The 27,874-nt window shown below is 40.8% G+C and overlaps 1 protein-coding gene and 1 non-coding gene across 2 annotated transcripts; both read left to right on the top strand.

Moving 5' to 3' along the window:
* Positions 1–549: 549 nt before the first annotated feature.
* On the top strand, positions 550–27,249 carry DNAJB11 (DnaJ heat shock protein family (Hsp40) member B11). Its single transcript, XM_049775745.1, has 10 exons — positions 550–621; positions 3,495–3,651; positions 10,333–10,430; positions 12,598–12,730; positions 15,775–15,917; positions 18,070–18,152; positions 23,059–23,116; positions 24,977–25,088; positions 25,492–25,651; positions 26,782–27,249. The coding sequence occupies exons 1-10, from the start codon at positions 554–556 to the stop codon at positions 26,844–26,846; spliced, it is 1,077 nt and encodes a 358-aa protein (XP_049631702.1). The 5' UTR covers positions 550–553; the 3' UTR covers positions 26,847–27,249.
* Positions 11,902–12,065, top strand: LOC126012280 (U1 spliceosomal RNA). The gene has a single exon (XR_007496800.1). It is a non-coding gene; the product is annotated as a U1 spliceosomal RNA (small nuclear RNA).
* Positions 27,250–27,874: the final 625 nt, after the last annotated feature.

Here is a 27,874-nt window from a genome sequence, read left to right as displayed (position 1 = left end):
CTTAAGTCACCTAAATCCCAGCGCCCCTGAAAGAACTTCCGAGAGGCGGAGCTACGATGGACCTTCCGCTCATCATTGGCCAGTCTGGAAGAAGAGCCCGTTGATTGGTGAAGAGTCCGAACGGGGCGGGCTGGCGGGTGGGGAGGGGGGTGAGGAACGGACTCGCCGGCACCTTCGCCGGGGAGACTCCGGTCGCCGCGACTTTGACGTAATAGCCTCAACCCGCCCGAGTGAGTTTTCCGTGGCGGCGCGCGTCTCCGACGTCCTCTCTCCTGATTGGCCGCCCGCGCTGCCTCGAGGTGAAGTGTAGCGCGCTGATTGGCTACGAGGTGCGCGGCGATTGGCTGGCGTCTCGCTCGCTCGCTCCGGGACTCGGGACTCCCGGGAAGTGGGCCGGCTGGCTGGTCGAATCGGGGGCTCGCCAGCTGCCGCCGGGCCCGAGTGGAAGGAAAGGAAGACCCTGCGCGAGGAGAGGCGGCCTCTCGGACTCGGGGTGCGGGGGTGCTGCTGGCCAGCCGGAGCCGGCGCGGCGGGGTGTCTGCGAGCCGAAGCCATGGCCCCGCAGAACCTGGGCACCTTCTGCCTGTTGCTGCTCTACCTCCTCGGGGCCGTCGTCGCCGGGTGGGTGAGAGCCGGTCCGGGCTGCGGAAAGGGGGGTGATCTGGAGAGGAGGAGGAGGAGGATCAGGAGGAACAGGGGGGCATTGCCAGGCTGCGGACGCGGAGCTGGGCCTGGCTGGGCACCGGGTGGCCTCGCTGGCGGCGTGCAGGAGCGAAACCGCCACCCGGAGAGCTCAGTTCGCCCCCAAGGACGGGGTGAGGGAGAGTTCGGTTCCAGTCTTGTGCCTGCTCTGAAACGTGGGCCACGGTGGGGGCATCGGGTGACATTCAAGTGGGGGGACGGACGAAATGCAAAGAAGCAAGTTGGGGCCGAAGGAATTGGGTTGGGAGAGCAAGGCCGACCTCCCACAGAGCCGAACCTTGGGCTTGGTAGGCTTCTTGCAGTCGTTGAGCACCAGCTGTCATCGTGCTTTTTTGCATTCTTTTGCAGTCTTTTGCAGTCCTTGGGAATCCGAATGGTGTAGGTATTAGGAAGGGAAAGAGCCTGCACAGCAGCCCGCGGGTTACCCCGTCTCACTTAGGAGTGATTGGGTGACCTTGAAGGAATCCCCTCAATTCTTCTTGTAACTTGATAATCAAGTGCCGGCGATGTGAAAGGAAGGTGGGACCCCGTGAACACTGGGAGGATCCTTCCAGTCTTTTTAAATTCATGATCCTGTATGTGTAAGTCGAGCGGCCACAGAATGAGACAGCGTGTTCTTCTTTTAACATGCGGGCCATCGTCGAGTCTTCGCTTGGAACTCTATAAAAGTTGCATGAGATGGAGAAAGTGTGACCTAGCAGATCTTTAAAAATCTGTTTAATCTCAATCCCCCCCCCCCCAGCTTATAAAAAGCTTTGCTTTTTTCTTGTGAAAGATCTAAAGTTTATTTAAAAATCGTCTTCTAAGAGGTGTTTATTAGTTTTCACAGTATGCTTTCTGAGTAGCCTAAGATGTTTAAGACAAAACATCAAGGTAAATGTCAATACTGTCACTATAAGCTTCATTCATAAAAGAGTCTCTTGGGAACCTAATGCTGAGGCTAGCCTATACTAGCTATCACTTACTTCCTTCTATTTTTCTGAGATGTTGACTATATTTTATTAAGCCTACTGGGAGCTTCACTCTTTATAGTTCTCTCTTTTGTTACTAATTTCAGTGACTATGTATTTGGGTTTTTCTCACAAGAGATAATCAATTCCATACAGATTTGGCGGGAGGATGACGTACCAAATTCAACTTCATGGAATCCTTTGGGGACAGTACTTTTGGGGGGGGGTACGCTACTTGTAAAACACATATATGCAATGCTTAAATGATATTGCTAAATTTGACTATTTAAGAAATCCTTTTTTTTTTTTTAATGTTCTGTCTTTTGTGTCCCATCTGCGTTTCCCCTAAATGCTTTTTTGACTTGTTTTTGTTCTTTTGGACCACACCTGGAGGTGCTCAGGGCTTACTCCTAGCTCTGTGCTCAGGGATGACTCCTTGTAGGGCAGGGGAACATATGGGGATTCAGGGATCAAATCTGGGCTGGCTGCATGCAACATGCCCTACTTGCTGTGCTATTGCTCTGGCTCTTCTAAATGCATCTTAAAATGATCATTGCTACTGTACTGGTGTCTCCACTGTGAACAGATTACTCTTCCTCTATTGAGTGCATTATGAGATAGAACTTCAGGTGGCTAGAATGACTGGAAAAAGGAATTGATTTTTGTGAGGATGTGGATTCATTTTGTCCAACAATTATTTTTTGGTGTCTTTTATGAACTGGATATGATCCTTGCCCTGAAACTTTATTACCCTCTTTTTCTAGCTTCCCATTGGGTTCTTCTTTCAAAGTCCCCCTTTACCTTCTATTTACCAGCATAGTTCCTGGAAAGGAAATTAGTGGATCCCTGCCTTATCTTCCAGCTCATACCATAAGCATATTTGCAACTGCTGAGATGTTCAGGCGTGTGCATATGGGCTTTAATTAAGTGTCTATGTTAAGACTTGACCTTAACAAATTAGTATCATTTCAAGTTTGGTGCTTTCTCTGTATTTTAGCAAAAACACTAAAGGGGCCTCAGACCCAATTGTTATTTTTTATCAGTTTTCATTTAGTCTCTTACTTTGCCTTTTTAATAACCTCTGACTTTGGTCACTTCATCTTTTTTTTTTGGGGGGGGGGGTCACACCCAGCAGCGCTCAGGGGTTACTCCTGGCTCTTGCTCAGAAATCGCCCCTGGAAGGCACAAGGGACCATATGGGATGCCGTGATTCGAACCACTGTCCTTCTGCATGAAAGGCAAACGCCTTACCTCCATGCTATCTCTCCGGCCCCAAAGACTCTGTTTTGTATTTTTTTGTTTGTTTTTTGTGTCACACCCAGCAGCGCTCAGGGGATCATATGGGATGCCAGGATTTGAACCACCGACCTTCTGCATGAAAAGCAAATGTCTTACCTCCATGCTTGGTCACTTCATCTTTAACATTACAAGAGTATGACTATTAGAATATATATAACATGATCATCTTCAATAACAAAGATCAGATTGGAAGGATATTTGACTTTTGAAAACAAAAGGTCATCTAAAGTTAGTAATAAAGGAAAAGAAAGAGTTAAATTGTGTTAATAGGATTATTCTTGAAAATAACCTGTGACTGTTAGAGATAAAACAATTTGAGGAATGCTGCAGGTGTTTTGCATAATTGTAGTCTTGCTCAAAAAAGTACATCACCTCTCATTTTGATAATTTCAATATGCTACTCTATACAGTGTGGTCCCTTTTTAGTTATTTTTGTACGTGTGTAAGTATCATACCTTCATTCTTCTAATCTATATGCTTAGACACAGCTCTAGATGTAAAGAAAAATATATAATGCAGTATTCTCTCCTTCCCTTTCCCCAGGCGAGATTTCTATAAGATCTTGGGTGTGCCACGCAGTGCCTCTATAAAGGATATTAAAAAGGCCTACAGAAAACTAGCTCTGCAGCTTCATCCTGACAGGAACCCCGATGATCCACAAGCTCAAGAAAAATTCCAAGATCTGGGTGCTGCTTATGAGGTGAGTTAGGAAAAAAGATAAACTATGAATAAAACCTGCAGATATAGGAAAAAAAACATGTAAAACAGAGAAACATTTTCCTCTTTTAGATTTTCTCCTGACTTTTAGGCCATACCTGGTGGTGCTCATGATTCTTGGCTCTGTGCTCAGGGAATCATATACAGTGCCAAGGATTGAATTGAGATCATTTGCATGTAAGACAAGTGCCTTCTCTCTTTCTGGCTCTTTTGTTTATTTTTTTAATAGTAGATAAAATTAAATAGTACTCATAACTATATTGTACTAGATGTTCCATTTAGTACAAAAAATCCCAAAACCTTTTAAAAGAATGAAAGTGTGATTAATAAATTAGTAAATACACTGGTTATCAGTCAGTCAATTTGGGAAGTAGAACTAGAAAAAAAATTGTAAATGACAATTGCAAATCCACATAATTGAATGGATTCAACACATAATGTGCAGCAAAGTGTCAGATGAAGGATGACACTGAACATTCTCTCTTCATGTTGGGGATCATTTGAGATTGATAAGGACTGTGATCATTGAAACTTTCTTAGACCATTCCATGGGAATATCTGTTATTCATCTCCAGCCAGTTCTTGCCAACAAATTGCAGTTTCTGTGTTGTGAGATCATTTAATTTTTCTAGACAAGTTGAACATTTCATAATTATATGTGCATTTTCCTTTATATAAAATTTGAATAATTCAAATAAAAAGTCTTTGTCAATTAAAACGTGGGCTATCTTCTGTTCTGCTCACTTTGGACAGCACTCGGGACCATATAACATGTCATGAATAGAACTAGACTTGGCCACATGCAAGGCAAATGCCTTAACGTCCATACTTGCTCTCTGACCCAATAAGCTCTTATACTTGCAAGAATAGTGTAAATTTGTTACCTCTAGACTAATGATCTATCTTTATATATATTATCTAGTATATTTTATTTATTTAATTTTGGAGGGTTCAGGGCCACAAAGTTCTCAGGGGTAGTCCTGGCTCCACAGCAGATGGATCACTCTGGGCAGTGCTTGGGGGACCATATAGGATGGAGGTAAGTGAGCCTGGGTTGGCTGCATGCAGGGCAAGCACACATCTGCTGTACTATTTTTCCAGTCCCTATACCATCTGTTTTAATCACTACTATGAAATACTGTTGATTTGAACTTATTCTTGTTTCTATTTCTCTTTTACTTTTTTCTAATCAATGCAGGAATATTTCTAAGTGATTTACCCCTTTAAAAACTATTATACACATGGGGGTTGGAGCAATAGCACACATGCCCAACCTGGGTTTGATTCCTGGCATCCCATATGGTATCCCAAGCCTGCCAGGAGTGATTTCTGAGCAGAGCCAGGAGTTATCCCTGAGCACTGCTGGGTATGGCACAGAAAAAAAAAAAAAAAAAAAACCCAACAAACTATTATATACAAACTATTTCAGACTATGGTGAAAAATGTTAAATAAGCATTTCATAATTTTTATATAATTATTTTGTATATGTTATTCACATTTTGTCTAAAAAGAAAATAAGAGGTGTGTGGTCTTATATTTCAGCTTTACTGAGATATAACTGATGGAAAAGCATAATATATTTCAAGTAGGAAAAGCATAATATATTTCAAGTATGCATTGTGATGCTTTGAAATGTATTATGAACTTGCTCCTTTGGTTAATTAACATGTCTACCACACTATATATAATAATGTTGTTAGCCATAGTTACTATTTATTCTCTTTTCTAAAAGGACACAAAAATTAGCCCCCAAATTTCTAGAATAAAGCTTGTGGATTCAAATTAAAATCCTACATGGTGATAAGACCAGAAACATCCGGAAAATATTTCAGTATAAAAAGTATGCAAAAAGAAGGAAGAATACCAAGCTCTCCTAAATTAAGGGAAATGATTGATAGCCTCAATTTATCCCCAGCTAAAACCTAGAGCTAATAGGTTTCCCTATCTTGATAACTTTAGGAACTCTGAAGACTGAAATTCCTACTTAGTGGACACTCAAATTATAGAATATTGCATTTCTTGTTAATAATATTTAGTCTTAGGGCCAGAGCAGTAGCTCAGATGTAGGGTGTTTGCTTTGCACATGGCCTATCTGGGACGAACCTGGATTCAATCCCTGGCATCCTATATGGTCCCCAAGCCTGCCAGAAGTGATTTCTGAGTGCAGAGCCAGGAATAACCCCTGAACGTTGCTGGGTGTGGCCTAAAAATAAAAACAAAAATAAAAAGGAGTCTTTTTACACTATATTTACCATGAACAGTCACATTATTAGAAGCCCAATACTCAAAAAATATTAGGAAGCTGATATTAAGAGTTTACTTTGTTCTTTATTTGATGATGGGAAATGGGGGCTCTAGAAGGACAGCTCACAGTCCAGAGGCCCAGCAGGGGAGAGAAAAGTCAATACTCAGTTCAGTGATGTTAATTCAGTCTCATGTGCTGGGAGCTATCAGTGCTATGGATGGAACTCTGGCCCTTGAGCAGTCTTAGAGTGGGTGATATTGACCCCTGGAGAAAGTTGAAATGATTCAGAATATAGTGGGGAGGGTTGGTAGTAACCTCAGATGCAGTTGGGTTACACGCTGTTTACTTTTAAAAAGGATATGTCCAGGGGAATACTGAGTATTTTTTAAACAAAAAAATTTTTGCGGGGCCAGTGAGGTGGCGCTAGAGGTAAGCTAGCGCCTTTCAAGCGCTAGCCAAGGAAGGACCACGGTTCGATCCCCTGCCATCCCATATGATCCCCCCCAAGCCAGGGGCAATTTCTGAGCGCTTAGCCAGGAGTAACCCCTAAGCATCAAATGGGTGTGGCCCGATAAACAAACAAAAAAAAAAATTGCGAAGGGGTGATAGACCAGGTAAATTTGGAAACCTCTACCTTGTGAACTATCTTCCAGTCTTTATTAGACTCTTTAAAACATCTTCTGTTATCTAGTTGTGATCTAGCATGCTATTTTCATGGGCTGTTTATAAGATTGCATCTTAACTTTAAGGAACTTTCTAGTTCAAATTAGTTTTCCTTTATAATATTCAAACTTAGATAAATTGGTGTTCACAACCTGAATTCCAGTAAAGCTGAAGAGACTTTTACTATGTTTTCCCTGCCAAACTGAAATTGATGCTGCACTACTGGGATTTTAAATAGTGGAGACTCTGGGTTGGCTGACCTTTGAATTGGGGACTTTAAAAAAATTTCCAAAACAGGTAATATAGTTTTATTCTTCAGTTGTAAGAACAATAAAGAGCCTGGGAGATAGTGCAGAAAGGTAAAGCATTTATCTTGTGCATGGCTGACCTCAGTGTGAATCCCTAGCACCACAGATGATCCTCCAAGCTTTGCCAGGAGTCACTTCTGAACTGAGAGCTAGGAATAGCCATTGAGCACAGCCTAGTTTGGCTTAGACACCCCCAACCTCCCCCCCAAAAACACCAGTAATGTAGAGAAGTAAATGGTTCTGAGATTAATATTAACCTTCATAATATTAAGGATACTTGGGGGAGGTTATTAAAATAGCCTCTGATGTTTCTGAACTGATTTAAAAATAGTCTTGGGACAGAATGATAGTATCAATGGGTAGGGCATATGTCTTGCATGTGGCCAATTTGGGTTTGATCCTCAGCTTCACAGATGGTCCCTCAATTCCTCCTGTAGTGATCTCTGAGCACAGAGCTCTAGATACCACCAAGTATGGCAAAATTAGTAAATATATTTACTTGTGAGTGTGTGTGTTTGCTATTCACTCCCTGCGTACTCAATTTCTCTTTATCTCTCTAAATACATCATAGTACATTCTTACTGTGGATCTTTCTACATCACATGGACAATTTGGCATAGCCAATTCTAAATCTTTACTTATGCCAACACAAGTATGCATTCAAAATAACTTCTCTATAGTTGGCTGTTTAAACAGGAATTTAAAAAGGTTGAAGAAATGGCTTAAAAATATAGAATTACTATACTAGAGCAATAGTATAAAGGGTAAGGCCCTTATATTTTTCAGTGGTTAACCTGCATTTGATCCACTGGTCCCCCAAGTCCGCCAGGACTCCTGAGTGAAGAGCCAGGACTAAGTCCTGCCCAATGTCAGGTATGGGCCAAATACAAACTAAAAAAATAAAGTACAGAGTTACTTAAAAATTATATTGGTTTATAATATGTACTAAACTGGTCTAAGTGGAAGGGAGGCTTTTCATTTGCATAGTGAAGGCAGATTTTAAATGATATAGAAGCTTACTTAATTGTTTTATATTTCATTGTTATGTTTGGAGTAGGCCCAATGAGTTGCCATAAAGCTGTGTCTGTATTTGCAGTTTTCCACACACTTATTGAAATTTCAGAAAGTCTTTTTTGATTTGTGAAAATTTATTTTTGTTTTTGTGTTTTGGGTCACACCCAGCATCGCTCAGGGATTGCGCCTGGCTCAATGCTCAGAAAGGGCTTCTGGCAGGCTCAGGGACCATATGGGTTGCCGGGATTCGAATCACCATCCTTCTGCATTCAAGGCAAATGCCCTACTTCCATGCTATCTTTCCAGCCCCAGGAATTCATTTTGAACACATTTCATGGAGTAATTTTTTAACTTTCTGAAATTCTAATGCAAGATGTTACAAACATAAACATGGCAGATAGCACACACATACTTATATATCTTATGCAAATTGTTTGGATATATATGAATTTTCTCATTCACCAAAAAATGAAAAAGAGTATATGAAACCATAGCAGTATAGAGCTTTTTGAATGGCTTATTTGATTCCTTTGACTTGCCATTTTCTTAATGTTTTTGTGGGATATGGAGAATATGATCAGCAAGAGAGATAGGAATATAGTACGGAAATAGGAATGAGAACATTTTATGACCTGATTTGCTGCGTCTGCCACTATTGACCATCTATCATAGTCAGATCCTTAGATAATATAGCAAATAATTAAAAGCATATGACTGAGGAATTCATCTCACCTTTTTCAATTACTGCCCTCATTTTTAGAACCACCTTGTTCATCTCAAATAGGATTTGGGGGGGGGGGTTGTTTTGGACCACACCTGGTGCAGTGTTCAGGACTGATTACTGACTTTTCTGAAGAGTAACTCCTAGTGATGCTCACAGGACCATATGAAGTGCAGAGAATCAAAACAGGACTGGCTGCATGCAAGACAAGCAACTTAACTGTGTACGACAGTTATCTCTCTGGCTCTCAGATAAGAATTTTTTAATTTTTTATTGAGACCAATGTGAATTACAGGTCTTTCAGTTTTAGTTCAAGCACATTGTGACAGTGAATTAGGGCCAGTCCCACCACCACTATTGACCTCCCTCTACCGTACTTCCCACATGAATCTCATACCTTCACCCTTAGCCCCCTGACTGCCAGTGTAAAAGGTCCATTTTGTGTTTATCTTGTTATAGTTGGGTCTTTTGATTCTATTGTTGTTGACTTTGGTGTGGGTAGTTAGAGCTGACCATTTGTTATTTCTACTCAGTGTTCCTGAGTCCCATCCATTTCCTATTTTTCTTTTCTCAAATTATAGGAAGACATGAAATATGAGGCAGAACAAGATGATTCATGTTCTATGGTTCACAGTTGTCAAAGTCTTTAATTAGGGGACGAGAGATAACATGGAGGCAAGGTGTTTCTTGCATGCAGAAGAACAGCAGTTCGAATCCCGGCATCCCATATGGTCCCCAGAGCCTGCCAGGAGTGATTTCTGAGCATAAAGCTAGGAGTAACCCTTGAGTGTCACTGGGTGTGACCCAAAATCCAAGAAGAAAAAAAAAGTCTTCTGTAATTAGATATCTTGGTTTTTGAACAGATCCTAGGACGAAGCCTAGGAGAAAGTCTTTCTTTATGGTCCCAGGAAAAGTTCTGCTCAGTTGTGATTATCTTAATCAGTCTTCTGTAATTAGAGATCTTTGTTTTTGTACAGATCCTAGGACAGACCGTCTTCTGATTTCATCCCACTGTTAGGTGGTGAGGTAGGGCAACCTGTCCTTAGATCAAGTTGTTGCTTTTTCCTTGTTATCAAAGTGTCATATGAACCTATCCTGGAGCAAATTGGTGCTATAGCAGTATTAGGGCCTCCCCTGGGGAAAGTTTGATTCCTGGTGCTGATGCAGGGAACTCTGCCATTTCTAAATTGGTTCAGATAAGGTTTCTATATGATGAGGTAACTTTTGATCACATTACAAACGTGTTTGAGCAATGTGAAAATTACTAATGAAGAATATATGAAAGAACATAGTCTATCAAAATAACTTCATAAATGTGCTTAATGTCACGCTTAAAAAATTATATTCCCAGGGCCAGAGCAATAGCACATGTAGAGCATTTGCCTTGCATACAGCCACCCTGGGACAGACGTGAGTTTGATCCCTGGCATGCCATATGGTCCCTTGAGCTTTCCAGGAGCAGTTTATGAGCGCAGAGCCAGGAGTAGCCCCTGAATGCTGTTGGATATGGGCCAACCCACCCCCCAGAAAAAGAAAAAAATTATATTCTTAAATGTAATATCCCACTTAGCAATTAGAGTAAAACTAACCTGTGTGTATGTTTGTGTGTGTGCATGCATGTGTGTGTGTGTGTGTGTGTGTGTGTGTAAATGAATCTTAACTAAGTATTACTAAGTTATGAAAGATCTTTAACTTCACTGTTTTGTCCCCAGGTTCTGTCAGATAGTGAGAAACGGAAACAATATGACACTTACGGTGAAGAGGGTTTAAAAGATGGTCATCAGAGCTCCCATGGAGACATATTTTCACAGTAAGTAATTAACCCAGCTGAAATGTATAGAGTAACTGCTCCCTTGTTCAAAGATTGAACATTGGTCAAAAGTGGCAAGTATTTAATGTTTTATTCACAAAGCTCCAGAAAAGACAGGGAACACTTAAAGGATTGTCCCTAAAGCCAACCAGATCAGACAAATCAACCCCAACCATTGTAAAGGGGATACATGATGAAGTTTAGTTTCTGCTTGACTACTTGTTGTCTTGGAATCTGCAAAAATATTCTTGTAAGCAGAAAGAGAAATCGTTACTCCTATATCAGAACTGCCTATCTTTTTTATTGGTCTTGTTTTGGGGTCACACCCAGAGGTTTTTAGGGCTTACTCCTGGCTCTGTACTCTGGCACGTTCTGGGGATCATATGAGGTGTAAGGAATTGAATTTGGGTTGGCTGTGTGCAAGGCAAATGCCCTATATGCTGTACTATCATTCCAATCTTGAGAACTGTCCCTTACAGCCTATTAACAGGAAAGGAACGATTATGATAATAAACATTGGGAAAAGGTTGTAGATAGAGGCTTCTTATCTCCTGCTGTGGACAGCTTATGGGAATGCTGAATGACTGGAATAATAAGTACTTCTTTCCTCTTTGCTTTTTGAGATCCTCTTTATTGACCTTTGAATTCCCATGTGCCCTGATGGCGCCATATTCTAGGAGTTCTTTATTTGGAGTTTCTTTTCTTTTTTTTTGGGGGGGGGGGGGTTGGTTTTCTGGGCTACACCCGACGGTGCTAAAGGGTTATTTCCTGCTCTGTGCTCAGAATTGCTCCTGGCTCAGGGGATTATATGAGATGCCAGGGATCAGACCCCCATTCATCCTGGGTCAGCTGGGTGCAAGGCAAATATCCTACCATTATGCTACCACTCTGACCCATTTAGAGCTTCAAGACAAAAATAAGATGTTTGAGTATGCATCTAGTATAACCAAAAGGTTCTTAAATAAAGATATATATTAAAAAAAAAGAAGTTTGAGTGTGCATTTCTCTGGGGACAGGTATTTATTTGGGGTGGGGGCTTCAAATTCTGATAAATTTTGTGAACCCTTCTCGATGAAGAGTAAGAATCAATATTGCATAGAAAATACCATAGTGATGTTGAGGGCACCAGTTTAAATTCTCAGAACTTATAAAGATATGCAAGTAAGTAGAATGGAGTATTTTCTTCCTACAGGTTGATTTTACACCTGCAAGGGAAGTGGTTCTTTGTGTTAGCTATTTGAAGTAATACCGAGGGATTCAGAAAGAAAAAAGCTTCTAATTCCCTTTGCCCTCTCTGCTTAACTCCTCCTTTCTATTTAATGTAAGATTTAGAGAATTCCCCAGAATGTGCAAGGCAAATACCCTCCCCACTGTACTATCTCTCTAGCCCCATATTAAAATTAGGGTACCTGCACAGTTAAGTTACATATCCAATTTGAAGTTTTGCTTTCGTACTTAAGAAATGTATTTTATGCTTACCTGGCAGGGGCGATTCCATGATCACGAAGGTGGTTTCCCCAGGGTGAGGCTCGCCCATTGCACTCCGGGCGTGCTGACCCCTGCGATTCCCCCACATGTGGGAAACTCGACTGCATAATTTATGGTAGTGGGGGACTGCGTGCGCGCTCTCCCCTGGCAAAAAAAAAAAAAAATATTTTGGTCAAGAAGGAACACTAATACTTCCTTTTCTCTAAGGTCTAGGCTAGGGTTTCTTCACTAAAGGTGATACTTTTTAGCATATTTAATTATGGCCTAAGATTTTTGTACAGAGTAATAGCTGCTTTTACCAAGTTTGGTGTCTAAAAAGGACATAAAGTGATTATAGTATTCAAAATTACTATTAAGATAATTTTTGGGTTTTTATTGACTGTATACTTTCTCAGTATCATATCCAATTATTGATGTAAAGCATAGTTAATTGGTTGAACCTGTTTGGATTCATTGGCACTGAACTTCTGTGCATGGTACATATTAAAAGATAAAAATCTTTTATGATAGAGACAATAAAATTGATAATATATGAAAAATGTGTTAAATATATGGCTCCAATGTATCAAACATTTGCACAACATGTAGATAAAGTGCATTAATTTTTCAATGAAAGAACACTTAATTTTAAGGTACGAACTGTCCTTTTTGTTCCTGATAATCTTACACTTACCTATAGCTTCTTTGGAGACTTTGGTTTCATGTTTGGAGGAAACCCTCGTCAACAAGACAGAAATATACCAAGAGGAAGTGATATTATTGTAGATCTAGAAGTCACTTTGGAAGAAGTATATGCTGGAAATTTTGTGGAAGTAAGTCCAACAATATAACTGTGCTTATTGGTTCAGAATTGTTTTTATTCCTTTTTTCATGTTCTTTGACTTAACAGATTTCTAGGTACCTTCTCTATCTTTGAAGGGATAATGTCAGGTGTATAGAGTTGAGTTAGTCATAATCCTTTGTTCATGAAATAATTATTGTCTCAGGAACTTCATTACACAACTCAAGAACATGGAAAATAAAACAACAAAAACCTACAGTATTAACAATTTTGTTCGTTTTTGGGCCACACCCAATGGCGCTCAGGGGTAACTCCTGGCTATGCATTCAGAAATTGTTGCTGGTTTGGGGGACCATATGAGACGCCCAGGATTAAGTTCATCCTGCATCAGCTGTTTGCAAGGCAAACGCCCTACCACTGTGCTATTGCTCTGGCCCCAGTTTAACAAATTTTATCTATCTATATTTATCTATCTATACTACTTCCCCGTTCCATTCCACTGCCTCCCTTTCAGAAGAAATTTTACCTTAAATTTTGTCTTTATTATTCCCTTGTATTTTTATTTGCTGTACTACGTATAGGAATACTTAAATAATATAGTTTATTTCATTCATTATTTTTTGGGACTTTTTTTCACTTACTGTTATATCATCACAATTCATCCTGTTGTAGATAGCTACAATTCTAATACCCAGGATTGTCATTTCCATGTTGTAATCACCATGATTAAAAAGGCATGAAGGTCATTTCCACTTATTTTTTTCAAGTCCAAAGTATACTTGAGTATTCATTTTCCTTTGTGGGAACAGTGGGGGCTTAGAGCAAAAGCTGGTGGTGGTTAGGAATTGCTTCCAGTAGGGCAGGGGAATCCTGCAGTGCCAGCGATTAAACTGGGATTACCACATGCAAGGCAACCTCTAAAATCTCTTGGATCTCTGTGTGAACATTCTTGTGTATATATCTAAGTACATATGAACAAGAATTTTTTAAGTAAGAGAGGAGTTACTGGGTAATGTATCTTGTGCAAGATAATACCGTAATGTTTCTTTATTGGTACCAATGCTTCCACCAGCAAGTTATAAGAGATTCAAGACATCTGCCACTTCTCTAATACTTTTAATTATTGCTTGTCTCATTTTTTGCCCATGTAATAGATACAAGGTGTCAATTATATAATAATTAGCATTTTTTCACTTATAGTCAGAATGTGTATCTGTGTATGTGGGCCATACTTACTTCTTTCTGTAAAATATCTGTTCATGTCTTTGGTCCATTTTTGACTTGTCCTTTTCTCATTGATTTCTAAAGTAAGTATTCTTACTAATGATTCTTCATTGGCTGTATAAGATATAAATATATTCTCAGTTTATACTTGTCTTATATTAAAGATTTATTCAAGTGAGTAGAAACAACAAATATGGTCAAATTTATTAATCTCTTGTTAGTATTTGAATCAAGTTTAAGAAATTTTTCTTTTCCCTAAAATAAGAAAGCAATGCACCTATATTTTTACCAGAACTTAAGGATTTGGGGGAGGAGGGCATACCCAACAGTGCTCAGGGATTATGCCTGGCTCAGCACTTAGGAATTACTCCTGGTGGACTCAGGGGACCATATGGAATGCCAAGGTCTGAACTCAGGTTGACGGTGTGCAAGACAAATGTCCTACCTGCTGTACCTGTCATAAGTTGTTCAAGTGAGACAGAAAAGGTCAGACTAATTTCTTCTTCCATCTCTACCCAAAATACCTATTGTAGGTTGTTCAGATGAAATAAAAAGGCGAGACAAATTAACTCTCATATTCTTTTCTAGACTTCTTGTATGTAGCCATCACTTCCTTGTGATTAACTGTGTTCCTGAACAAATTCTTTTTAAGCTACTTAGTGTAAAGAGTGTAATGACCTTTCTGCTTAAATAAGACTGTGGTAAATTCTTTTTAAGAAAATTTTTCTTGACAGAGCACGGTGGTTAGAGCTCCAGTTCCTGGTTTAGAATCCTGGCTCTGCCCTGAGTCATGTTTCTGAAGCTTCTGTGCTTTGATCGCCTCTGTCAAATGGAGCTAATAATAGTACCTATCTCGCAATATTAGGAGGTTTCCATGATGCTGTGTATGTAAATTGATTGGGGCATTGCTGACAATGTAGCACATGCCATAGTGTGCACTAATTTCAAAATTGTTCCGTTAATAGGGGCTTTCCTTGTCTCGCATGTGTTATCCTGCTACACGAATATGTGCTTTGGGATTAGCCATTTACTAATGTAAACAATAGATTATCTGGCTAACACAGATATATTTCTCATTTGTTTTCTTGTCCATGTACCCAGGGATCAGGGTGACCAGTAAACTACAAAGAGATGAATATTATTTCATTTCTTACATGTTGAAAATATCTGAATTAATATTAGCACTGGAAAACAGTCCTAGACTGAGTGGCCTGAAACAAGAGGCACTTTTATGGGTTTAAGCTTGACCTGTGATATGAAGGCTCTGATTGTTCTTTTTACAACTGCTTCACACAGCTCAGATTTCCTACAAGAACTGTGAACTACCTCAACTCAGCAGCACTTAATTCTAATTTAAAAATGGGATTATGATACACAGTATTTTTCAGTTCTCTTCTTTCAGCCTCCCTTCTCTTACTCCAGCTTTGAAAGACTTTGGGTCAGGGGCCGGAGAGATAGCACAGCGGCGTTTGCCTGGCAAATAGTCGACCCAGGACCTAAGGTGGTTGGTTCAAATCCCGGCATCCCATATGGTCGTTCCCCCCCCCCCCCCCATGCCTGCCAGGAGCTATTTCTGAGCAGATAGCCAGGAGTAACCTCTGAGCATGGACAGGTGTGGCCCAAAAACCAAAAAAAAAAAAAAAAAAAACAAGAAAGAAAGAAAGACTTTGGATCCTTGAAATATCTGTTTCCTTCATTCCCATTTGAGAGTGGATTGATAGATTCTCCAAAAGTTCTGTCAGTTTTAGATATTTCTAAGGGCTAGCTTGCCAAAGATGCCTTGCGCCCACAGAGGCAGACAAAGCCTGTTTGATTTGCACAAGAAGCTGATGCTATTTATGCCTTTCTTAGGTAGTTAGAAACAAACCTGTGGCCAGGCAGGCTCCTGGCAAACGAAAATGTAACTGTCGTCAAGAGATGCGTACTACTCAATTGGGCCCAGGGCGTTTCCAGATGACCCAAGAGGTTGTTTGTGATGAGTGCCCTAATGTCAAGTAAGTGCAATCATCTATTTTGTTCTCTATGTATTTCTAGTCACCTGGGAGTGGGGGGAGAGAGAGATTGAAAATAAGTATCTTTTTATTCCAGCCTGCAAGTCTGAAGTCTTCTGCTGCTCAGGGGTTTCTGAGAGAGATGGGTAGAAAATCACAGGCCAGAGGGTATCAGGGGAAGCCTATAGATTCAAGTTTGAGAGAGAATTGAAAATGAAGAATAGATACAAAGCAGGATGCATCTCACTGATGCTTTCACTGGCCTCCCAGGCCAGTCTGTACTCTGGGCCCCCAATAACTGCCAGACTTTCCTCCCCCCCCTTTTTTTTTAAATAAAATCTTTATTTAAGCACCATGATTACAAGCATGATTGTAGTTGGGTTTCAGTCATAAACAAAACACCCCCCCTTCCCCACACCTGCCTGTATTCGAGACAACTATTCGAAAGATACTTCTCTCATTAAGATTGTCATGATTGCGGCTGCGGAGTCTGAGTCGGAGGAAATTTTGGGTACCTGGAGTCAGAGTTGGAGTCGAAGTTGGAAGTACAGAAAAACTGAGGAGTCGGAATCGTAGCATTTATCTACCAACTCCATAGCCCTGTTATCTACCGACTCCACAGCCCTGGTCATGATAGTTGTTAGTGTAGTTATTTTCCTAACTGCACCTACCAGTCTTTGTGGTGAGCTGGTCTCTTCTCTATTGTCTCTGGGTATTATTACAATAATGGTTTTAATTTTTCTTAAAACCCATAGATGAGTGAGACTATTTGTGTGTCTCTCCCTCTGACTTATTTCACTCAGCATAGTACATTCATGTGCATCCATGTATAAGAAATTTTCATGACTTCATCTCTCCTGACAGCTGCATAATATTCCATTGTGTATATGTACCACAGTTTCTTTATCCATTCATCTGTTGAAGGGTATCTTGGTTGTTTCCAGAGGCTGGTTATTATAAATAGTACTGCAATGAATATAGGTGTGAGGAAGGAATTTTTGAATTGTATTTTTGTGTTCCTAGGATATATCCCTAGGAGTGGTATCGGTGGATCTTATGAGAGCTCAATTTCTAGTTTTTGAGGAATCTCCATATCATTTTCCATAAAGGCTGGACTAGACAGCATTCCCATCAGTAGTGAATGAGAATAAATGAATAAATTCCTTTATCTCTACATCTCTGCCAGCACTGATTGTTCTTGTTCTTTGTGATGTGTGCCAGACTCTGGCGTGAGATAGTACCTCATCGTTGTTTTGATTTGCATCTCCCTAATGATTAGTGATGTGGAGTATTTTCTCATGTGTCTTTTGGCCATTTGTATTTCTTCTTTGAGAAAACCAGACTTTCCCTTTTATACTAAAGGGGCAATCATCCATTGTGTGGGGTGTGTCCAAGTCCAATTGCCATTACAGAGAGGGACTGTCATCACCCCCTAAAGATATATTGGCTAATTAATTCCCCTAAAGGTACATTGACTAATCATTTCCCTTAAATACATTAACATATATGCAACACTGTTCATTTCAGTTGTCTAATAAAATACTAATGGTCTTTGCAGGATTTGTTTCCCTTCCTCCATCTTAGATAATAAAGCCAATAAATCATGTTTTGTCTTCCAAAGACATTTCTTCTGAATATTTCCTTGTATGTTTCTGAACTTAATAAGCAGTGCTCTTTATTTCTGAGTATACTCTTTATTTCTGATTTCTTGACAGATATAGAATTCAGATAACATTTCAAATTAGAGCGGTACCACCTGTTGTTTAATTTGAACATAATTATCAAACTGGATTTATTCTTGGTGGAATTAGGAAGAGAATCACATAGGATAACTTTTCCTGGATTACCGATTACATGGCCTTGCCTTCCAGCCACAAATGTAAGATTAGCACAGATGCTTGTATGAATGGCTATTACTATCACGAGGTTCATAATGATCATTCTGCTCTAGGCAGTAGATTCACTGACTATTGTGACTGACCATAGTCACTGACTATAGTGACTATAGCCAGAGTGCCTGGTTCTTGGTATAGAAAATGCAATATCAGATATCAGACAAGGGCAATCTTATAAGAAAAAGCTGCTAAAACTTGAATTATCTGTCTTTGGTTTATATTTTCTCTTTTTTTTTTTCCCCTTAAATTTTTTGTCTCAGATTAGTGAATGAAGAACGAACACTGGAGGTAGAAATAGAACCTGGAGTGAGAGATGGCATGGAATACCCCTTTATTGGAGAAGGTAAAATAGTGATATTTATGCTTTATCATCACAGCTTTCTGTCCTGTGCTTGCTTGTCTTGTGAATACTTCTTTTTTTTTTCTTTTTTTTTTTTTTATAATTTTTTTATTTTGAACTATGAGAACAAAAGATGCAAAGAAAGAGGATAAGGTAAAGTTACAGTGGAAGGACAATCACCCATAACATAATTATCAGAAGAAGTCCCCTTGCTGATATCTTAACTTTGAACTTTCACCAAAGAAAGTTAAGATAAATAAAACATAATCCATGTGCAATTACTTTGTCCCTCAAGTTCCCAGATTGTAGCACATTATAATATTTCTTAACAGCACACCAGGCAATCTAAAGCCATCAAACTTACGTAACTCCTTAAACATTAGAGGCATAGTATTTTTTACATTTCCATGTACATGCATATTAGCTTAAGTTAACCTCAAATTTTAAGTGGGTGCGTTTTAAGGATTAGAGTCAAAGGAACACAGTAAAAACGGTGTTAGAGTGGCAATTGTTGTTTGCATAGGCCCACCAAAATATGAGAGGCATGGAAAGGAATAACCTTGGCCTAAATACAAAGAGATCCTACCCCTGAAGTTTCCTGGCATAAGACCAGCTCTAGGCCTCAGGCAAGTTATCGTTCGATCCAAGACATTGTCCGTAGCGCCAACACACTTATCACACAGTCTCTGTTGTTGGTCTCATGATTCTGGAATCTGCATGTCCTACATTGAAGTCATGATGTGGAGTGCCTTCTCGTTTCACCTCACCATGAAAGGGCAATGCAGGAAGCCCTGTCCTGTAAGCAGGTTGTTGTTCTTAAGTCTTCTCAGTGTTAAGGGAAGTCTCTTTTGAGCAGGACGATGTCTGAGCAGTGGTAGGGTCTTCCGTGGTAGAGGATTGCTTCCAGGTGATGTTATAGACAAACCTCACAATTAAGGGGCAATACAGCAAGCCCTGTCCAGTAAGCAGGTCATTGTTCTTGTTGTCTTCTCAGTGTTAAGGGGTGTCTCTTTTGAGTAGATCGATGTCAGAGCAGCTGTAGGGTCGTCCCTGGTACAGGAATGCCTCCGGGTGATGTTATATACAACCTTGGATGTTTTGTAAATGTCTTCTCTAGATCAAGGGGTAAATGGAGAATGCCCATTCTTCTGAGGCCTGTGCCAGGTCTTTATGTCAATGTTCAGGGTGTAAGGTCTCATTGCACTACAAGATTTGTGTGTTCCCATTTCTATTAGATAAGAACTTATTGGTATGTATAGTATTTTCCCATGTTAGTGTGCCTACGCAAACAAGATATAAAGCCACGTGGTGCTATCAGATATATGGGGGCGTAAGAACATTTCCAACAAGACCCATGACTTGGTTCAAACATAAGTATTAAACTGAGGGATTCTTTCACACCAAATTCCATATTGAGCAGTTCACAAAGAGAAGATAAAAAACATGGGGGGGGGGATCATCACTGTATAAGAAAGTATTTAGCAAAAGTTATAGCCGTCAAAGAAAACACCCATAAAATGTTGAAAAGATATGTGTCCTTTTTATGCCTTTTAAAATAGTTGGGTGGGTGTTAACTCTAGGGCACCACTTTGGTCTGTGACTTAGGACTCAACAGTACTTAAGTTAGAAAGGGTAAAAAAGGAGTAATGATATAGGAGTTAAAGAAGTTAAAGAGAAATATGAACTTATGAAGGGGTATGCAAAAGGGCAGAGTACAAAATGGACATTCTGCATACATAAAAACATAATTCAATGATAGTGAGTACTATTAATGTTTCTTGTGAGAGTACTATTAATGTTTCTTGTGCGCGCGGGGGCGATTGCCCCCGCGCGATTTTGAAAATGTAGACTGGACAGAGATTACCAGTGCCAGCCAAACCTCCTCCTGCTAGACTCCCGGCTCCCAGGAAGGAGAGATCCTTCAAGAAGCTGGGAGACCAGAAGTTCAGAGCCCCACCCAGACCCTCCCTAAGGAGCTGCATGGGTAGTGGGGGAAGGCCTAGGGTACCTTCAAGCTCCACCAAGGGACCCAACTCACCGGCTTGCCCAGGCGTGTGGCCCGGGGAAGCCCTGGAGATCTGGAGCAAGGCGGTAGAGGGGTGCTGGGGTTACCCAAGTCCCGCACCCCCGCTAGGCCTGGCCAAGCAGGCCTCCGGCATGGCGGGGGCCTGCCAAACCTCCTCCTGCTAGACTCCCCGTGAATACTTCTTAATCCCCTACTTTACCCTATATCTTTTTCTTTCTTTTTTTTTTTTTTTTTTTTTTTTTTTTTGGTTTTTGGATCACACCCGGTGATGCTCAGGGCTTACTCCTGGTTATGCGCTCAGAAGTCGCTCCTGGCTTGGGAGACCATATGAGACGCAGGGGGACCAAACCGCCGTTCGTCCTAGGTTAGCGCTGGCAAGGCAGACACCTTACCTCTAGCGCCACCGCGCCAGCCCCTTTACCCCATATCTTAATGGCCACATAAATGCATGTATAATTTCCAGTAATTTTCAGTCACTTCTAGAAATCAAAAGGTTTCTCGTGATCATTATCTTTTTTGTTTTTTAAAATTTTTATTTTGTTTCGTTTGAGGGGCATGCCTGGCAAAATTCAGGAGTCACTCTTAGAGGTACTTGGGGAACTATATGGGATTCCAGGGATTGTACTCAGGTTGACTTTATGTAAGCCAAGCGCCTTGCCTACTATGCAATCTCTATGACTCCAGGTTAATCATTTTAGCACATTTCACTTTTAGTTGTGTTAATTTTGTCACATTCAGTTATGAGCCACCAGTGGTATGCACTGGCACCACTGTGTTAAGCAGTAGCATTATTGCTTCTTTGACTATCATTACCAAGAATTCCTATGAGATAGCCTAAATCAAGCCATAATTTATAACATTCATAGGCCAGGGAATGATTCAAAGGTCTGGAGTGCATATTTTACATGAGGAAGTCCCGGGTTTGATCCTACATACCACATGTTCCCATATACCAAGCTGGACATAAACCCTGAGCACCACAAGATGTGCCCCCCCAAAAAATAAACAAGGAAAAATGTTAGTGCAGCCTTATTAATTTTAACTCAGCAGTATAACTCTTAGGCATTACATGTAGTATAGTTTAGTTTAGTTTAGTTTAGGGGTCATACCTGGTGGCACACAGGGTTACTCCTTGCTCTGGGCTCAGAAATCATTCCTTGGGGGCCGGAGTGGTAGCACAGTGGTAGGGTGATTGCCTTGCATGTAGCTAACTCAGACAGCTGCGGATTCAATCCCCGGCATCCCATATGGTCCCCTGAGCCAGGAGCAATTTCTGAGCCCAGAGCCAGGAGTAACTCCTGAGCGCCGCTGGTTATGCCCCCCCCCCCAAATAAATAAATAAATAAGTAAGTAGGTAAAAGAAAATAAGTCACTCTTGCCAGACTCAGGGACCATATGGGATACTGGGGATCAGACCCGGGCTGTCCCTGGTTGGTTGAGTACAAGGCAAATGCCCTACCACTGTGTTACCTCTCAGTCTCTAAGCATTACATTTAAAACTCTAAAAGGCCAGAGTGGGGCCAGAGAGATAGCAGAGTGGTAGGGCGTTTGCCTTGCATGCAGAAGGACGGTGGTTCGAATCCCAGCATCCCATATGGTCCCCCGAGCCTGCTGGGGGCGATTTCTGAGGGTAGAGCCAGGAGTAACCCCTGAGCGTGGCCGGTGTGACCCAAAAACAAAAACAGAAAAAAGGGCTAGAGTGATAGCACAGTAGGTAGAGCACTTGTCTTGCATGCAGCTGACCTAGGTTTGTTTTCTGGCATCCCAGAGGTCCCCTGAGCCTGCCATGAGTGATTTTTGAGCACAGAGCAAGGAGTAATAATATCATCTAAGTGCCACCAAGTGTGCCCCCCCAATAAAAGGGCAGGGTTTTTTAAGATTGGGTTTTGAAAAATCTAATCATTTGGTATCTAGGAAATATTTTTTTATTTGTTCCTACAGCACAAGCAATCTTGCTTAATAATTTAAAATCTACCATAACAAGGTAGGGATAGTGCCTGCACAGACTTGACAGAATCTACATCTGTGATGGTGGTGTTCTCTCTCTCCCTCCCTCCCTCCTCTCTCTCTCTCTCTCTCTCTCTCCCTCTCTCTCTTTTTCTCTCCCTTCCTCCCTCTTCCCCTCTCTTTTTCTCTCCCTTCCTCCCTCCCCCCTCTCCCTCTCTCCTCCCTCTCCCTCTCTCCTCTTTCTCTCTCTCTCTCCTCTCTCTGGGCCAGATATAGTAGAATGGCAAGATGCTTGCTAGCCTTACACGCAGCCAACTCAGGTTCAATCAGGTTCAACCAAAATGTGACACCATATATTGGTCCCCAAACCTCACCAGGAGTGATCCCTGAGCACAAAGCCAGAAGTAAGCACTGATGTGGTATCCAAACACAAAAATTTTTTTCTCCATCCTTAGAGATAACTCAGGTGGTAAAGAACAGGGTTGCTCTATCAGTTACTCTGGGCATGGTCTAGGTAGGAGTTACTTTTTTCAGACTTGGGACCATTGGGAGTTACAGGTATCAAACTTGGGTTGGCTGCATGCAAGGCAAGTACCCTAACTGCTGTACTACCACCCTGGCCCCTGAATGTGACCTGTTTTAAATAGAAGTTTTCTGGACTGGTGAGAGAGTATAGGATTTATGGCACTTGCTTTGCACCCCAATGACCCTGGTTGGATCCCCAGCACACATATGGTTCCCTGAGTACCTCTGAGATCACTCCTGAGCACAGAGACAGGAAACATCCTTGAGCAACACCTGTTGCAGCCATAAAAAAAAAAAAAACCCAAACCTTAAATTAATTTCAAATAAATAAACAAATATCCTCTCATCTTCCATATTGTTTTAATATTAGACTTATGTGACTTATGACATGCTATAATCTGTTTGGACCAGGTGAGCCTCATGTGGATGGGGAACCAGGAGACTTGCGGTTCCGAATCAAAGTTGTCAAGTAAGTCATCTAATTTTAGAGAGCTTTTCTTAGCTTCTGCATTTAAATATGGTTAACCATCAGAGTGTTCACAAGAATTTTTTGTTTCATGATCTTATTCCCCTAAATGATTACTTATAACTCGATAGCAATACTTAAAAAGAGGATTAATCCTAGTTTTCTATATAGTCAGGATCTGCAAATCTAAAAGATGTTAAAAGGAGAAATAGCTCATATAAGGCATTCCCTAGGTCCTGGGTTTGATCTCCAGCAACAAGTACCTTCCTTCTTCCTACCAGTACCCATGGGCTTGAATAGCACTATATTACCAGGCCTGAGAACTGACCCAACAACCAGCTGCTAGGATTGACCCTCTGAGCATTGCTTGGGTAGGAGGCCCTAGAAAGCTGTAAGTAAGAGTTAATAAGGTAAGTAAGGCCTTATCAAAGCAAGGCAAATAGAATAGGGAATGAGAGGTGTGAGACTGTAGCTGCAGAAATGTCATATCATGTAAGACCTTCCATAGACAGGCTCTCCTCTCCTATAACCTGCAGCTTCTCTGAAGAAAGGGCATTTTTTTTTTCTCTTGTCTTCCCCTCAGTGCAAAGTTCCCTTAAAAATTAATTTTGCCTTGTAGCAGAAAGTGAGAGCTGGTCTTGAGAAGGAAGCATAATATTGTACAGAGTATGGGGAGAGAGGAAATGACACTGGGACAGGGGTAGAGAGAATCTGACCCTCTGGTGGAGGGTGTAGTGTTGGAATGTTTTATTTACAAAACCCTACAATTATCAGTACTTTGACTCATGGTGCCTAAAATAGTTTGTGTAAATTTCTACAGGAAAAGAATTTTGCCTGCAATTCACACGTTTTTTTGCTTATTATTTCTCTCTTGGAAAGCAGAGCTCTTTTGGAAAAATGGGATCTGCAGTGCCGATGGTTTTTCCTTATCCACCTTGTCTTTCTCAATGCTTCCCACAATTAAACATGTGTACTTGGATTGTTTTCTGAATGAATTGACATCGTCACAAGTTCTAGATATTTTGTCATTTGTCAGAATTCTATCTCAGTTAATCACATCCTTTCCAGCACACATCTTACTGCCTCTTTAGAGCTGACCAGACCTTATGAACCCAGATTAGGAAACTTTCTCAAACCTATTTGTCAGCCTCCACTGCCAGAAATTGTTTTTCTTAGGCTAATTAGTTATAGGTTTTTTTTTTTTGTTTTGTTTTGTTTTTTTTTTTTTTTTTTTTTTGGTTTTTGGGCCACACCCGGCGGTGCTCAGGGCTTACTCCTGGCTGTCTGCTCAGAAATAGCTCCTGGCGGGCACAGGGGACCATATGGGACACCAGGATTCGAACCAACCACCTTTGGTCCTGGATCGGCTGCTTGCAAGGCAAACGCCTCTGCTATCTCTCCGGGCCCAAATTAGTTATAGTTTTATTTCTGATTGTAAGCCACTTAAGAATAGATAGCAATAAATTTCATATAACTTAATTGAAGTCTTGATTAACACTATACACTGGAGTATCTAGCATGTAAACAGATAGTTTGAGTGGTATTCATCCTTTTCTCAGATTTTTCTAAACACTTATGCTGTGCTGAGCCTAAGTTAGTACAGGTCTCTGGAGGAATCTTGAGCACAATTAGGATGTCCCTGACATCATAGGACCTACACTGCTTTGAATCTTCAGACCTGAGCACTAACCTGCCCAATGCAGTTGGCTGAGTATCACTGGAAGTGACCCCTGTTCTTTAAAGATTAAAAGCTTTAAAAAAGACCCCATTTGCTGAAAAGATTCTCTCAAGAGAAAGCAAAAAAATAACAACTCTTCTCAAAGAAAGAAGTTCACAATTTGTGCACCCCATCCTGTTTTTCAGGCATCCAATATTTGAAAGGAGAGGAGATGACTTATATACAAATGTGACAATCTCACTAGTTGAGTCTCTGGTGGGCTTTGACATGGATATTGCTCACTTGGATGGTCACAAGGTAAGCAAATCCATTTTTTTCCTGTCCTTGTAAAGCTCGCAAGTTGATTATTTTTTGATCTGACAGCATTATGAGTGGGGGCTTCTCTACCAGTCTGTGTTTTGTCTTCTCACCTCTACCGCAGCAACAGAGTCACAGCCCTTCCAGCTGCTCATGACTGGTTATACAGCGGTTAGCAGTTTTGTTCTTGATAATCACTGTGGACCAAGTTGCTACTTTTTCACTTGTTGATATGTTCAGTTTTACCTTTGAAAACTGTCTTTAGCTCACAGTATCCTGATGATGGATCCCTTGCTTGTTTTCCTTTATTCTTTGCTGAACTGTGACATGAACTTGGGACACCACTTAGCTTCATTAGAAGCTTGACTTTGAAAGTACCAGTTCACTTTGTTTTCTTTCCCAGGTACATATTTCCCGGGATAAGATCACTAAACCAGGAGCTAAGCTGTGGAAGAAAGGGGAAGGACTCCCCAACTTTGACAACAACAACATCAAAGGCTCTTTGATAATCACTTTTGATGTGGATTTTCCAAAAGAACAGTTAACAGAGGAAGCAAGAGAAGGTAAGAAGTGTGTGTGTGTGTGTGTGTGTGTGTGTGTGTGTGTGTGTGTTTTACAAAGCATACAGGGCAGTTAAAAGAGAATAGATGATATAAACAAACCCCTCCAATGATACCCTATGTGTCCCACCAACACTGATGAACACAGAACAAGGTATGAACTCAACATTTTCTCTTACAAGCATACTAAAATCCCTTTGTCACCATGCAAAGAGAATTGTGTAAGCTGAACTTCAAAGCTTAGGCAGTGATAGGTTGTGTGGGTGTGAAAACAGAACCACTTCAATTAGGCTGAACTATAAAAAGAGAAATGAGTCTGCATTATTAGAACAAGAGGCTTAGGGGCAAGGTGTGTCTGGCTGAGTAAAGGACTCAATTATTGGGTTCTAAATAAAAATGTATGGAGAACTGAAAAGAGGACAAAACCTAAAAAAGGAAAGCTATATGAAGAGCCTTCTATTTTGAGCCCCTCTTCTTAAGACTCCTGTGAGAGGATTTTGTGGGATGAGGGTAGGCTGTGTGTACCTACAAGACAGAGAAAAGGGATCTTCTTGAAAATATTGGGGAGCCACCTGAGATGAAATCAAACTTTGGTAGCTGATTGTTTATTTCCAGTCCAGAGTGGTCAAGAAGCCTTGTGAAGAAGAAGCCTCCTCCATGAAATTAGCTCTCTCGCAATCTTTCTATTGTTTTCTCTCTCTCTCTCTCTCTCTCTCTCTCTCTCTCTCTCTCTCTCTCTCTCTCTCTCTCTCTCTAAAATAATATTTAAACACCTTGATTACAATCACTCCGGTCCTCCCTCCCTTCCTCTCTCCCTCTCTCTCTCTCTCTCTCTCTCTCTCTCTCTCTCTAATAATATTTAAACACCTTGATTACAAGCACATTTTTTTTTAATATTTTTGGAATTTGGACCATACCAGGTCGTGCTCAGGGCTTATTCCTGTCACTGGTGCCCAGGGAATGACTCCTAGTAATGGTCAGAGAAATCATATGTGGTGTCTGAGACAAACCTGGGTCGTTGTTTGTTAGGCAAACGTCTCATCACTATACTATCTTTCTAGCCCCCAAATAAGCTCTTAAGCTGCAACTAAATTTTTTGTTTGTTAATAGAGTCATGTTTGTTCTTTCTTCAGGTATCAAACAGCTACTGAAACAAGGATCGGTGCAGAAGGTATACAATGGACTGCAAGGATACTAAGTGAATAAAATTGGACTTTGTTTAAAATAAGTGAATCAGTGATATTTATTATCCAGAGGGGCTTTTTGATTTTGGTTTTTTGGGGGGTGGGTTTTTTTGGGGGGGTTGTTTTTTCTTCAATATGCAAGTTTGGCTTACACATTTTTTCCTTCCAATGGCCATCATGAAATGAACAAGATGGCCCATGAATTTATCCATTTGAATTCAGAAAAAGATTTAATAATACCTCTCTCTTGGGGATTTAATGTCTGGTGCTGCCACCTGAATTTCCAGAATTAAAGAAGCAAGACGACTTCAGGTTGTAAAGGAACACAGCACAAAGGGCTGGAGTTCAATTTTAGCTGTCTCACTCAAGATGCCAACTGGAGAAGCCTGTTTTTAAATACATTTTATTGTTATTTTTTTCTTGACTCCTGTTTCTTGTTGTCTTAGCTATTCTGTTGTCTACATCTCTGTATTGTCACTTTCCCTTTGTTTAGTTTCCCTCTTTGGAGCTTATGTCTTAGTTGAGTTTTTCTCTCATCAAGCAAGGTGGATGCACATTCTACAAAAAAGTGACACTTATCCGGTCCCCAAAGCCAATAAAATGTACATAGCATCTGGTAGAAAGTAGCTTGAAGAAACTGGATATAATAGAGATGAGGATAAATGATTTTGGGTATGCATTTGCTCATCCCCCTGTATTCAAGAATTTTGCATATCAGTCATTCTAAAAGCTAGTTACTAGTCTTGGCTATAAAGATCCCATAAAAGAATGTTCATGCTGGGGCTGGAGAGTGGCATAGCGGTAGGGCATTTGCCTTGCATGTGGCTGACATAGGACAGACCACGGTTTGATCCCCAGTTGTTCCCATATGGTCTCCCAAAGCCAGGGTCGATTTCTGAGTACATAGCCAGGAGTAACCCCAAAGCCTCATTGGGTGTGGCCCCAAAACCAAAAAAAAAATGTTCATGCTGTTTTGTCACCCATTTATAGTTCAGTCTCCCTTTATTGGAATAGGGGAGAACTGGCAGAGCTTGTGAACTAT

Source organism: Suncus etruscus, chromosome 6 (genome assembly GCF_024139225.1).
Source record: "Suncus etruscus isolate mSunEtr1 chromosome 6, mSunEtr1.pri.cur, whole genome shotgun sequence".
In the NCBI taxonomy this organism is placed as follows: Eukaryota; Metazoa; Chordata; class Mammalia; order Eulipotyphla; family Soricidae; genus Suncus; species Suncus etruscus.
The sequence above is the reverse complement of the archived record's forward strand: the minus strand, read 5'-3'. Positions and strand labels throughout refer to the sequence as shown.

What these genes read in the sequence shown, in the direction of transcription:
- DNAJB11 (XM_049775745.1), top strand. Translation starts at nt 554, where the DNA reads ATGGCCCCGCAGAACCTGGGCACCTTCTGCCTGTTGCTGCTCTACCTC. An exon ending in GATGAGTGCCCTAATGTCAA is followed by an intron (nt 15,918 to 18,069) that starts GTAAGTGCAATC and finishes TTTTTGTCTCAG; the next exon opens with ATTAGTGAATGAAGAACGAA. An exon ending in ATACCCCTTTATTGGAGAAG is followed by an intron (nt 18,153 to 23,058) that starts GTAAAATAGTGA and finishes TGTTTGGACCAG; the next exon opens with GTGAGCCTCATGTGGATGGG.